Genomic DNA, 12276 nt, shown 5'->3' with positions numbered 1-12276 from the left:
CCAGTGCCCAGTGACTAGTCTGTTTTTGAAGTCTACACTTTTATTTTTTAGGGTCCGGTCGTGGGGCCTGAACTCTGGGCCTGGGGGCTGTCCCTCAGCTCTTTAGCTCAAGGCTAGCACTCTACCACTTGAGCCATAGCGCCACTTCTGGCTTTTTTCTTTTTGCTTATGTGGTGCTGAGGAATTGAACCCGGGGCCTCAGCATGCAAGGCAAGCTCTCTACCACTGAGCCACCTTCCCAGCCCCTGAAGTCTACATTTTTAACATTTAAAAGAAACATACTAAGTTTTAAGAAAATAATAACATTTCTATATTTATTTTCTCCCAGCTTTAACTCAATGTTTTCCTTTTCTGCATCCAATATCTTGCTGTTGTCTTTTTTTTTTCCTACCTCTATTATGCATGAAAGATGAGAGCCTAAAGAGTTACTGCTCTCTAGATTTACCTTCAGGTCCTATCATCTCTTCAGGTCCCTCTGTCTTCTTTACAAACATATTCAGACCTCTCTTGTCCATTAAAACAAAACAAAAACTTTCTTGCTAGTATACCTCTCTCTTGGTTTTCCTTCCTCCAAGATAGAAGAATCTGTATTCAGTGAACGAGCTTCCTTTCCTATCATTTCTGAATCCTCCTCCCTCACTAGTAGTTTTTTTTTTCTTAGTACTGGTACTGGAGCTTGTACTCAGGGCTTTGTGTCACACCCCTTGTCCAGCATTTTGCTGATTATATTGGAAGATAAAAATCTCTCAGATTTTCTGCCAGGAGTGGCTTTGGATCTCGGACCTCAGATCTCAGCTTTCTGAATAGCTAGAATTTTAGGCATGAGCCACTGGCACCTGGCTTCAATCTAGTTTTTACTCCTCATAAACGTGGATTTGGGCATGTAACTCAGTGATACGATGTCTGCCTAGCCATGAGTTTAATCCCCAGCACCCCTACCCCAAAGGTAACCCCTAGCAAATCTAAACATCTTGAAAGAAACAAAACAAGCAAGAGAAGTTAAATAAAATATGAAACAAGGAAATCAGTACACTATAAACCCAAACTAGAGATCTGACTCTGGGAAGAACACCTAAAATAGAGAAACCTGTGGTAAGTCTGTTTAAGAATGATAGAGAAACAGATGGATGGGTATTAAAAATGAGAAGGGTGATAATTACAGATGCAAAAAGCACTTTGAGAATATTATTTATAACTTTAAAGCAAATGAGAGTACAGATAGAATAACAATATTTTAGGAAGATATAAATTAGCAAAAGTAACTTGAAGAAACTGAAAAAATAATGTTATTCCTAAAGAGGCATGCACATATACTGTACTTTTAGACTTCTACTAAATCCTTAAGAAATATAACATTTCTTTTCTTTTTTTTTTTGGTCAGTCATGGGCCTTGAACTCTGGGCCTGGGCGCTGTCCCTCAGCTCTTTAGCTCAAGGCTAGCGCTCTACCATTTGAGCTACAGCACCACTTCCAGAACATTTCTTTCTTTCCTTTTTTTTTTTCTTGGTTGGTCGTGGGGCTTGAACTCTGGCTCTGGGCGCTGTCCCTGAGCTCAAGGTGAGCTCTACCACTTGAGCCACAGAGCCACTTGGAGTGTCTCACAGACTTTCCTGCCCAGGCTGGCTTTGAACTGCAACGCTCAGATCTTAGCCTCCTGAGTAGCTAGGATCACAGGTGTGAGCCACCAGCTCCTGGTTATAACATCTATTTCTTATAAATAACCCTCTATTTTAGTTCAGAGTTTTCAAAACATAATGAAAGCATGAATAAGGCCTATAGCCAGTGTAGTTCAATGTGTATAATCCTAGCTACTCAGGAAGCTGAGATCTAAGGGCTGCTATTTAAAGCTAGTCCAGGTAAATAAATCCTTGAGACTTTTATCTCCAATTAAATAGCAAAAAGCTGGAAGTAGAGTTGGGTCTCAAGTGGCAGAGCTCTAGATGAAAGCAAAAAAGCCAAGTGATAGTGGGAGGCCTTGAGGTCAATCTCCAGTATTGGGGGAAAAATCAAGAAGTCTTATATTCTGATTCTAATTCTCTCTAACCCACCTATATACATCAATCAAACCAAATACTCTAGAGGGAGGTTAGATAATAGGTACCAAAATAGAGTTGCATAGGAAGAATAGTTGTAATGTTCCACAGCACAGCAAGAAGACTGCAGTACCAAGAAGACTGCAATTCACAACAACTTATTTCCTCCCCATGCCCCTTTCTTCGTCCCTTCTTTCCTTTTTTGAACTAGCACTGGGCTTATCCCAGGGCTTCACAACCTCACTTGTTATTTTTTTTCCTCCTCCCACTCATGGTTGACACTCTACCACCTGAGCCATACTTCCACTTCTGATAGTTTGCTGCTTAATTGGAGAAAGTCTCCAGAATGTTTGCTGGGGCTGGCTTGGAACCGCTATCTCTCCGACTCCTGAGTAGCTAGGATTATGGGTGTCAGACATTTTTGCCCAGCAATACCATATTTTATAAATAATTTAAAAAATAGAAGTCTAAAGGTCTACAACGTAAAGAAATAAGTGTTTAAGTAAAACAATGCTAACTACTCAATTTTATTATTACATGTTACATATATAAGACATGTATTAGATATATAAATTAAACACATTAAATAGGTATCATTTAATACATATTTAAATTTATACATATTTTATGTATCTATTGACAATATATACAAATGATATATATAATTATTATATTGTACCCCATAAAAATGTACAATACTATAAAATAATACAATTTTTTATTTAAAAAAACCAAACTCTGTCCCTTAAGGTAATTTAGAAGAAAAAAGTAATGTGGAATTAATCCTAGGTAAATTTAGTTATGCAAGTTTATCTACACTCATTTGAAATTTTCATATGGACCACAACTATAGCCAATCAATTTCCATGGTACTCAAAGTAACTTCTATACCTATACTAAGATGATACAGGATGTTTTGTACTTAAAAAGCATTCTATTCAACAGTGAACATATAAAATAGGTATACTGAACCTGAAGGTGATTTAATAGACTGTTAACCCCTGACTTCAGCTCAATTCACATTTGCCATCTCCATGTTAGCCTCCACAACATCTGCCTTTCAAATGTGAGCTCCAGTTCTCATAGGACCAATTCATCTCCACTAAGGTATCTTACTGACTTATTTAGTCTTAGGCTTATTCATAAGAGGGGATCTATATCATACAGGCTCTTCTCTATTATTACGCTCAGTGAAATGCAATTTAACCATGATAAGGATGCTATTTCTCTTTGCCAGATCATATTAATATAATCTACTCAATTTGGCTTCCCTATCATAGTATCTGTACAATTCAAAACCAAATACAGCTCTCCTTTCCTAATTTGTGTGCTATATGTGTCTGTGTGTGTGTGTGTGTGAACTGTGGAGCTTGGCGTTGTCCCTAAGCTTTTTTGGTTCAAGGCTAGTGCTCTACCACTTGAGCCACAGAGCCACTTCTGGCCTTTTCTGAGTAGTTTGAGTCTCATGGACTTTCCTGCCCACAGCTTCGAACTGAGTTCCTCAGATCTCAGCCACCTGAATAGGATTACTGAATGAGCCAGAAGCACTTGCCTTCCTTTTTCTAATCTTAAAAACAAAATAAACACAGTTGAAACATTAAAAGTGCACACTGATACTGTTTCTGACCTGAAATCAACAGCACAAAAAGTACATGTGCATCTAAAGGAATGTATAAATAAAATATAAAAATCAGATAAAAAGAGAAAAGAGAGGCTGGGAAGGTGGCTCAGTGAGCCACTTGCCTTGCATGTCTGAGGCACTGGGTTTGATTCCTCAGCACCACATAAGCAAAAAGAAAAAAGCCGGAAGTGGCGCTGTGGCTCAAGTGGTAGAGCGCTAGCTTTGAGCTGAAGAGCTGAGGGACAGCGCGCAAGCCCAGAGTTCAGGCCCCACAACCGGACCCCCTCCCCGAAAAAAAATAAAAAATAAAAAAAATAAAGAGAAAAGAAAGTTAGGTAATTGAAGAGAAGGAAGAAGAGGAAAAGTGTAGATTTACTATAAACTATATAAATGCAAAGTCTGATAAATACTAGTAAATGTATTCCAGCAGATTAAAATGCATCATTACCAACGTGGTCAGGCATTTTCATGAATGTAAAAACAGTTAAACATTAGGAATCACATGAATGTAATTTGCTCTAGTCATGAATAAATGAATTCTTCACCTAGTTGTCTGGCATTATATCAGGTATGTTTCACACACAAAACTAGTTCTATAGTAATTTACATAAATGTAAAACTTTTCATTATTTTTTTTTGTTTTGGAAAATATAGTTGTCATTTTACACATTTTAATTTAGCATGCTATTTATAGTAATGCAAGGATTTTTTGTCATTTAAAATTAATAACAATCTTTCCATTTTAATACTATTTAAAAGATTTACCAGTTGTGGAATCCTGAGACCTACAATTTTATGAACTGCTGGTGTACTACATTCCCTTACATTGATATGCCATAACCCATTCTATTGCTGATGTTCGAATGGGTTGTTTCTACTCTGGGACTGCAACAAATAAGAATGCTCTGAATATTCCTGTTCATATTGTTTGGCATACCTTATGTACCTATTCCTGTGAATTCATACTTAGAAACAAGAGTTGCTGGGCCACTGTGTATAGACAATGAATTTCCAAGTGGCTACTGAGCATTTAAAACATTTTAATTGACATGATTTATTTATAAATTTATTACAAATTATAGTTTACAATTATAATTTATATATTTAAAGTTTATAATTTTGAAGACTCAGTATGAAAAGCAACTCATAGTATTCTACTGTTCAAATAATAATATTTTAGACATAGTACATTTTTAAGTTCATCAGTTGTCTTATTTCTCTTTATAGCTAAAACTACATCCATCCATGATTTACACTTGAGGCTTACATATACGAGGTATTTCTAGTTTTGAGGAACCAAGAAAGAATCCCCAAAGGTGGTGATATCCAAAGGGAAGCTGAAGGACAAGCAAAAAGTTGTAAAGGAAAGAAGGTACACTAGGGGGAGGGAATGATGTATGTAAAGGCTAAGAAGAGCAACAAGCAGTATGGCATGAACACAACTTAGGGGGAGAAAAGGCATAAGTGAAGAAGAGTCACATGAGATAGAGCAGAATGGCTAAAAACCAGCCAAGTCTTAAAGGCTCTAGTGATTTACACATGTATTCTTAAGAGTAGGGAACAGAAGTAGAATAGATGTGAACTTTAGGCAAACTCACTACTCTCAAAGATCTGGTTTCTTTTGGTAATAATACCAGCTTCACAATTACTTTGAAAATTATTTATGGCTTTTTTTTTTGGTTAAGTCCTGGACCTTGAACTCAGGGCCTAGGTACTGTCCTTGAGACTCTCTGTCTCAAGGCTAGCACTCTACCACTTGAGCCACAGTGCCACTTCTAGCTTTTTCTGTTTATGTGGTACTGAGGAATTGAACCCAGGGCTTCATGCATGCTAGGCAAGCACTACAACACTAAGCCACACTCCCAGCCCTAATTACAGCATGTTTTTGCAACCATGTCTTCTCACCATTAGTAAGAGATTTCGGTATCATGAGAGGCAATAATAATTCCAAGAAACTGAATTACGTTTCAGAAATCATGAGATACCAAGATTCATCTTATATTTTCTCTCTGACATATACACTTAAAATCTTAAAGATGCTTTAATTATTAATGAAGTTGTCAGTGCTCTCATTAATTCTAATATTAAAAGATTAGCATCGTTTTTCATTTCTCTAAAAACTGAGTGAATTAAAAGTAGGTATCAAAAGAACATGAGTGTAAAACAATTTCACTTCCTGACAGTACTCCTAGCAGGGCAGGGAGTTATCAAATATTAAGAAGAAAACTAGAAAACTGGACCATCAGATTCACTAACTTTGAAGTCTGGGGAACTGCTCAAGTTATAGCTTCTATAAATAAGTTACAAGATCCAAGAAAAAAGGTGAAAAGTCATGAATTCATCCAAATTTTCTCTGACATTCATTAATTTAGTCTTGACTCTTCCAAAGACATTTTAAAAAAGCAATTTTTAGTGGTCACTTAGTTTAAAGCATGTAATTTAGGGAGAAAAGTATATGAAATCTAGCGTTTGTCCTGTTGCTTTTTGTTTTGAAATACTCTTAAGACATTGCCAAAAAATTATATTGGTTTTATCTCGTTGACAAAAAATGATTGCCCTAAGCTGAGATTTCCATAAGACCTTTCTAAAGTTTATAACATCCTAACTCCTCCTAACTTCTGGTCATGTCTTGTACGACATAACTCTTGTACTCACTACAACCCGTTCTCTTTTCTAAATAATTAGACGACTAAGTTGTTGTACCAAATGGAGAGATCAGAAATCCTCCTCAAACTCTTTATTTCTCCTCTTCTTCCTTATCTAATGATCTCATGTATATTGAAAAAGAGTAAAATCTGATGTCATCTCCATCTTTCCACCCTAACATGTGTAAACAGCAAGTATACGTGCCCTGCCCCACCATTTCTCTTTCTCTCTTGTAATGACAGACGTACCTGATGCAACTTTTCTCTTTTCCTCCATCAACAGGGCAGTTCAAACTCATCTACCTTTAATACTGCAACCTGGACCAATGCTACCTTATCTTGCACCTGGACTACAATCAAACCTTCTACTTGACCATCCTATCTCTGCTCTTGCCTACTTTACAATATTCACTAAGTGGTAAAAGTGACTGCTTTAAAATATGTATCATGTCACTAAATCCTCTTCACTAGTTAACAAAACAAAAACTCTCTTCAAAGTCCCTCAGTTCCTACATACTATTCTAACTCAACCATTCCCACTGTGGACCATGATTTCCCAGCCACAGTGATTTCACTCATTGCCCTTGCTCTTCCACATAAGCTGTTTGCTGGTTCCTGTATGCAAGGTTATTTTACTCCGACTCTAATGTAATTAGGTGTGTGTGTGTGTGTGTGTGTGTGTGTGCGCGCGCGTGTGTGCATGTGTACATGCACACAGGAACAGGGACCTGAACTCAAGGCCTGGGTGCCATCCCTTAGCACTTCACTCAGGGCTAGTGCTCTACCACTTTGAGCCACAGCTCCAGTCTCATGGATTTTCCTGCCCAGGCTGGCTTCAAATCATGATCATCAGATCTCAGCCTCCTGAGTAGCTAGGATTACAGATGTAAGCCACTGATGCCAGTCAAGGTTAGGTATTCTTTAAATCTTAAAGTATCCCTTGTTAAAGTGTTCTACTGTCTAATATTTGCTACCTCTGCCCTTTGTTTCTGCTAGAGAATATATTATAACTCACTGTAAGCACCATGAAGACAGAGACTATGTCCATCAGGTTGCTGTACCCAACACAAGACTAGACATAAACAAGCATGCAACAAACAATTGCTTGTTAAATGGAGATAGGATTAAGTTGTTATCCTGTTGCTACTACTTCTTAGTGGTTTGATCTTAGATAAGCCACTTATCTAAGTTTCAATTTTCTCTTCTATTAAAAAGGAATAAATACCCTATAGTATTGCTAAATGAGATCTAAAAATTGTCAATGAGTAATGACCAAGTACAGTGCCTAGAATTTAATAAATGGTATAAAGTTAATTTAATAAATGCTGGAAACACAGTGGGAATTTCCAAGCTCATTTCAATACTGAAATTACATGTACATTTATATCTACTTAAAGAGAATAATATAAACCTGAAGAGAGAGAGATAAATTGTATTTATAAGTTTGAATCCTAAGTGTTAGAAAGTTGGAAGAAAATTGAAATAAGAAGGATATGTCTATTACTATCTCTTCACAAAGGGGGGAAAAGTGGTTGAGGAGAAAAGAAGAAACAGAAGGAAGTGGTAACCAAGGAATTATAGAGATCCTCAGTTAACTCCAATTCCTAAATTTAGAACAATCTTCATTTACCTATAAAGACCTGCAGCAAGAACAAGATTGATAATTTGCAACTCAAAACATTTTTTGATTATATACACACATATGTACGTCTAATATGTATATACATGTTTATTTGTACTAAAACAAATAATGTATTTGCTTTCTTTTTACTTTTATTCTCAGTTAATATTGCTGACAAAGTTTAAAGGAAAAAACTCACAACAAACCAAAAAAAGCAATAAAACATCTCAGATCAAAACCACAAAATCTCATCATTTCCTTAAATTCTTATGAGATTTTTCTAATCAAGAAAAAAATAACTGCTGCTCAATTTTCAATCTAAAATCTTTTACCTTTTCTTCAAAGGGGATTTTATTTTCTAGAAACCTTCTAAATCATTTACTATATATTTTCTTCCTACACTTTAACTGCCCTTCTAACAGTAGTTATTCCATACTTTCTGCCAGATAACCCCATAGAATTGTGTGAAGACACTATTTCTATATTCTCCCTAGGATAGAGATAAAATTTAGATTCTGAATTCAAGGAAGTGTTTGTGTTAAGCAATTAATTCAGTTTAACTCAACATATTTTTTGGTAATCAAGTTTGTCTTCTTTAGTAGTAATTGGTATCAGCTTCTTTGCTTCCCCCTTCTGTTCCAGTTATTTCTACTACCTTTCTAAAATCGGTACTTCTAGTGTATCCTTATATTGGAAAAGTTTACAGTGCTGCTGAATGGTCTATAAAATTTACGGAAAAGATTCATTCATCAGATATAAAATGCAGAAGTGAAAGAATACTTTATGCTACCACAACACGGACAATATGGATTTTTGTCTGTTTTTTTTTAAAAAAAAGAAGTGATAACAGGCCAGTCACAATACATAAGGAAGTTTTTATTGCTATGGAATGTTTTGGTAACAAATACCTAAAAGCCAAAAACAACTGCAACTTTTCAAGGCTATTGTAAGATCATATATAGACACAACAAAGATTCTCAATTACATTTTAAGACATCATCTAGGACAGTGCTTATCAAACTAAGAAATGCACTCAATTAATACATCCAAAATTAGGGAATTCAGACCAGTGCATTAAGAAAGGGAAGGTAGAAGGAAAAGTAAACAGAATAAAATATTTCAGTAATATCACAGAGAGTAAGGGTTTTCCTCTGTGTATATAGGGAAGGGTAATTTTAAATGCAAGTCAGAAAACACTGATCTGGGAGACAAACCGAAGAGGAAAGAATAAAGCAAGAGTACTTGTGTAAGTACTAAACTGTGATTTGAGAATGAGGAAAAACAATCGCTTCTATGTCTGAAAGAAATTTTAGCAATGTAACATACATTGGGAAAAAGACATCTCAACTTGAGAAGAATCATTTTCTTCCCTGATAGATGCCTAGGATACTGCCCAGAAAGGCTCACTGATGTGCACGGATGCCACTACTAAAGTACTTTCCCTTCAACCTTACAAAGAAAGCAAAGGACAACTTTTATTTTCTCCTCTTAGGCACATTCAATGTAGTTAAGACACAACAGCTCTTCTTGGATAATTATTGGTCCTATAACAACTACTTTAGAAAATATTAACTGTAGATTACTATAAAAATCTAAATTGGGTAACTTTACAGTTTTGAATTTCATGTAAGACTTTGGCATCCAGAAAGATAATTTGGGAATAAAATAGTTACATATGGTATTTCCACAAAAATGATCATGTGAAGGATATAAATACCAAATAAGGATTCTTTAAAGGCATATAAAATGTTTCAAACTCAAAAAACACCCGGGAGGCATTTAATGGTGCAGTTATATAAAATACTCACTGAAAATTCAGTACTAATTAACAGAGCTTTCTGATCATTTTTGAAGCCACTCTATTTTTTTATTGCATAAGAGAGTTTCATAAATTCCACTTAATATCCATTCTAAGATGCTCAATGTTACAGCTTGATCATAGAATACAACCACTAAATATCACAACTACTACATGGTTCAGTTATCCCAACATCATTATTGCCATGGAAGTACATCCTCTACTACTCCCTCCCTACTTACATAAACCCACATCTACTTGGGAGTACAGAACACACATGCACATAGATACAGCTGTATAGAGAATTTCCCACATGCAGGGTCAGGTTCCTTGAATCTCTGTTATTGTCAGTTAATGTTCTGCTGGGCTCAAATGTCTTTTTTCTTATGTTCTGAAACTTGCTGTGGCTTAAGACATCAACCTTTGGCATAATCACTAGCTAGTTTTGTAATCTGGCTCTGCAGTGTGGGAAAAAGGAGTGTTAGTATTTGACAACTAACAATTCCTCACTGAACACACCCAAAATATAAATTTTTGAGAAGCACCCACCAGGAAGTCACTTTGTATATGCATACAAATGAATATACCAAGATAAATGCTGGGGTTCAGAGTTTCTAATCTCTAGAGGGAAAAGTTTCTTTTTCTTTTTTTGAACACTAATGACACAGGTTTTTATTACAGGAAGAGCCCATTTTTTAAAAATCTAGTCTGATGAGACATCAGAGCAATTCAATTCTAGTTATAGTGCAGGACAGAAACAGCCGGACATTCCTAATTACACAAGATTAAAGATTCCTATCACTTTCTTCTTTCTTGTGGGCCATTATATCAAACCTAGAGCAGAACTATTCCCACCTTCAGGCTAGCAGAAACAACATAATAGCTTATTGATCTCTGGTGTAGACCAACCCACAAGTCATCAGCCAAGCAGGGATCACAGCCACTTGATGCAACTAACGATCAAAAGTCATGCACTGGGTTTTCTGGTCCCACACAAGCATATCACGGACAATCATGCCCATCAAATGTGGCCCATACCATCCTCCTCCCAAAAATAAGAAAAAAACAGGACTCAGGCGAGGGGCAACACATCCAAAATTATTGAAAAGACTATTACATCTGGCTGTCGGTAAACACCAAAGTTAGGTTAGTTAACTGTGTATTTTTATGTAGTGTGACTTTTCAGGTTTTAAAAATTATCACTTTCAATTCCACGGATAAATGATTTTAAAAGAGATGACACAGCTGGCGAATTCCACAGGACCAGAATCCCATCATCATGTCCATTTTACAAGTCCAATTGGTGTTCATAGCCAATGACTGACTTCTTAGTAAGTCTTTCTATACAATTTACAAGATTGGTAACTTCAAATTATTTTCTTCTGGAGAATCAAAGCAATACCCCCCAAAGGGGGAAGGGTTTAAAGACAGTACTCTGACAAGAAACAACTGTTCTCTGAAATACCCCTCTGATAACTAAGGTGAAGACAGCTCATCTCTCAAGCCATGGATATTCCTTTCCAATTAATTCTACTTGACTCCGTTCTGACCCCGAGGCAATATTTAAATTTACTATTATTATTTTTTAAAGCACAGTCCTGGTAAGTCCTCAGTCCACTTTTAACCTGAAAGGAGTATGCCCAGCGCCAGCCACAGACTAGAACCAGGCAGACCGTGACCACAGTAGCGGACCGAGGACGAGGGACGCAATGACAATTGAACTCCAGAGTCAGGGGCAGACGTGCAGTCTGGGAAACTATTTTCTGGCCTTCTCTAAGCTAGCTCCTTCTGGGGAAACAAAACAAAACAGGATCCTGCACGCCCGGGACCCACCGGGCCCAGAGCCCCGAGGTAAGGGGGGGGGGGCAGCGGCGCGGCGCGTTTTCCGGGGAGTGGGGAATGATCGGGGTCGGGGCGCAGGCTTTTTCTCCGGGGAGAGAGAACTTCCAGACTCCGGGCAGGGCGGAGGGAAGTGGGGCGGCGGGACCGTCCCGGCGGCGACCTCCCCGGCGCGCACACGGTCCTGCATCTTTGTGTGAGCACTGCACTGGGGAGCACGACGACTCCTGGAGGGGTCGGCCGGGGCCCTCCAGCCCAGGTTGGCAAGTCCGCCCGCACCCCTTGGCCCCGCCGGCCGCCCCCGCTCCCCCCGCCTCGCCGGGCCCCCCTCCAGCCGCTCTCCCATCCCGGAGGGGGGCGAGCGGACCAGAGCATCTCCGAGCGGGGCCGGTCCCCCCGCCGCACCCACGCTCGCCGAGGCTTTGTCCCGCCGGGCGCCGGGATACCCCCCCCCCCGACCGCACACACACCGGGGGCTCCGGTCCTAGAGGCCTCCGGGCCCGGGGTCGTCCGAGCTTTGTTCGGTCAGCGGGGCGCAGGGAGGCGGACACTCACCGTACACCCCGGCGCAGAAGAGCCAGAGCAGCGCCGACCTCCACCACGGAGACTCTTTTGTGCTCCAGCGACGGGCCATAACCACGGCAGATGGAGGGAGCGAGGAGATGGAGGTGGAGGAGGAGGAGGAGCTGGGGCTAGACGCCGCCGCCGCCGAACCCGGC

At 38.7% G+C, this 12276-nt stretch overlaps 1 protein-coding gene across 1 annotated transcript in view; it reads right to left on the bottom strand.

Moving 5' to 3' along the window:
* Lrp12 (low density lipoprotein receptor-related protein 12) overlaps positions 1-12231 on the bottom strand; it is a 58332-nt gene extending 46101 nt beyond the window's left edge. The window contains exon 1 of the mRNA XM_013012592.1: positions 12113-12231. Coding sequence (XP_012868046.1) covers positions 12113-12191 — 79 coding nt within the window. The 5' untranslated portion in view covers positions 12192-12231. The remainder of the gene's footprint in view (positions 1-12112) is intronic.
* Positions 12232-12276: the final 45 nt, after the last annotated feature.

The sequence above is a fragment of the Dipodomys ordii genome, unplaced genomic scaffold, assembly GCF_000151885.1.
Source record: "Dipodomys ordii isolate 6190 unplaced genomic scaffold, Dord_2.0 Scaffold17, whole genome shotgun sequence".
NCBI lineage: Eukaryota > Metazoa > Chordata > Mammalia > Rodentia > Heteromyidae > Dipodomys > Dipodomys ordii.
The sequence above is the reverse complement of the archived record's forward strand: the minus strand, read 5'-3'. Positions and strand labels throughout refer to the sequence as shown.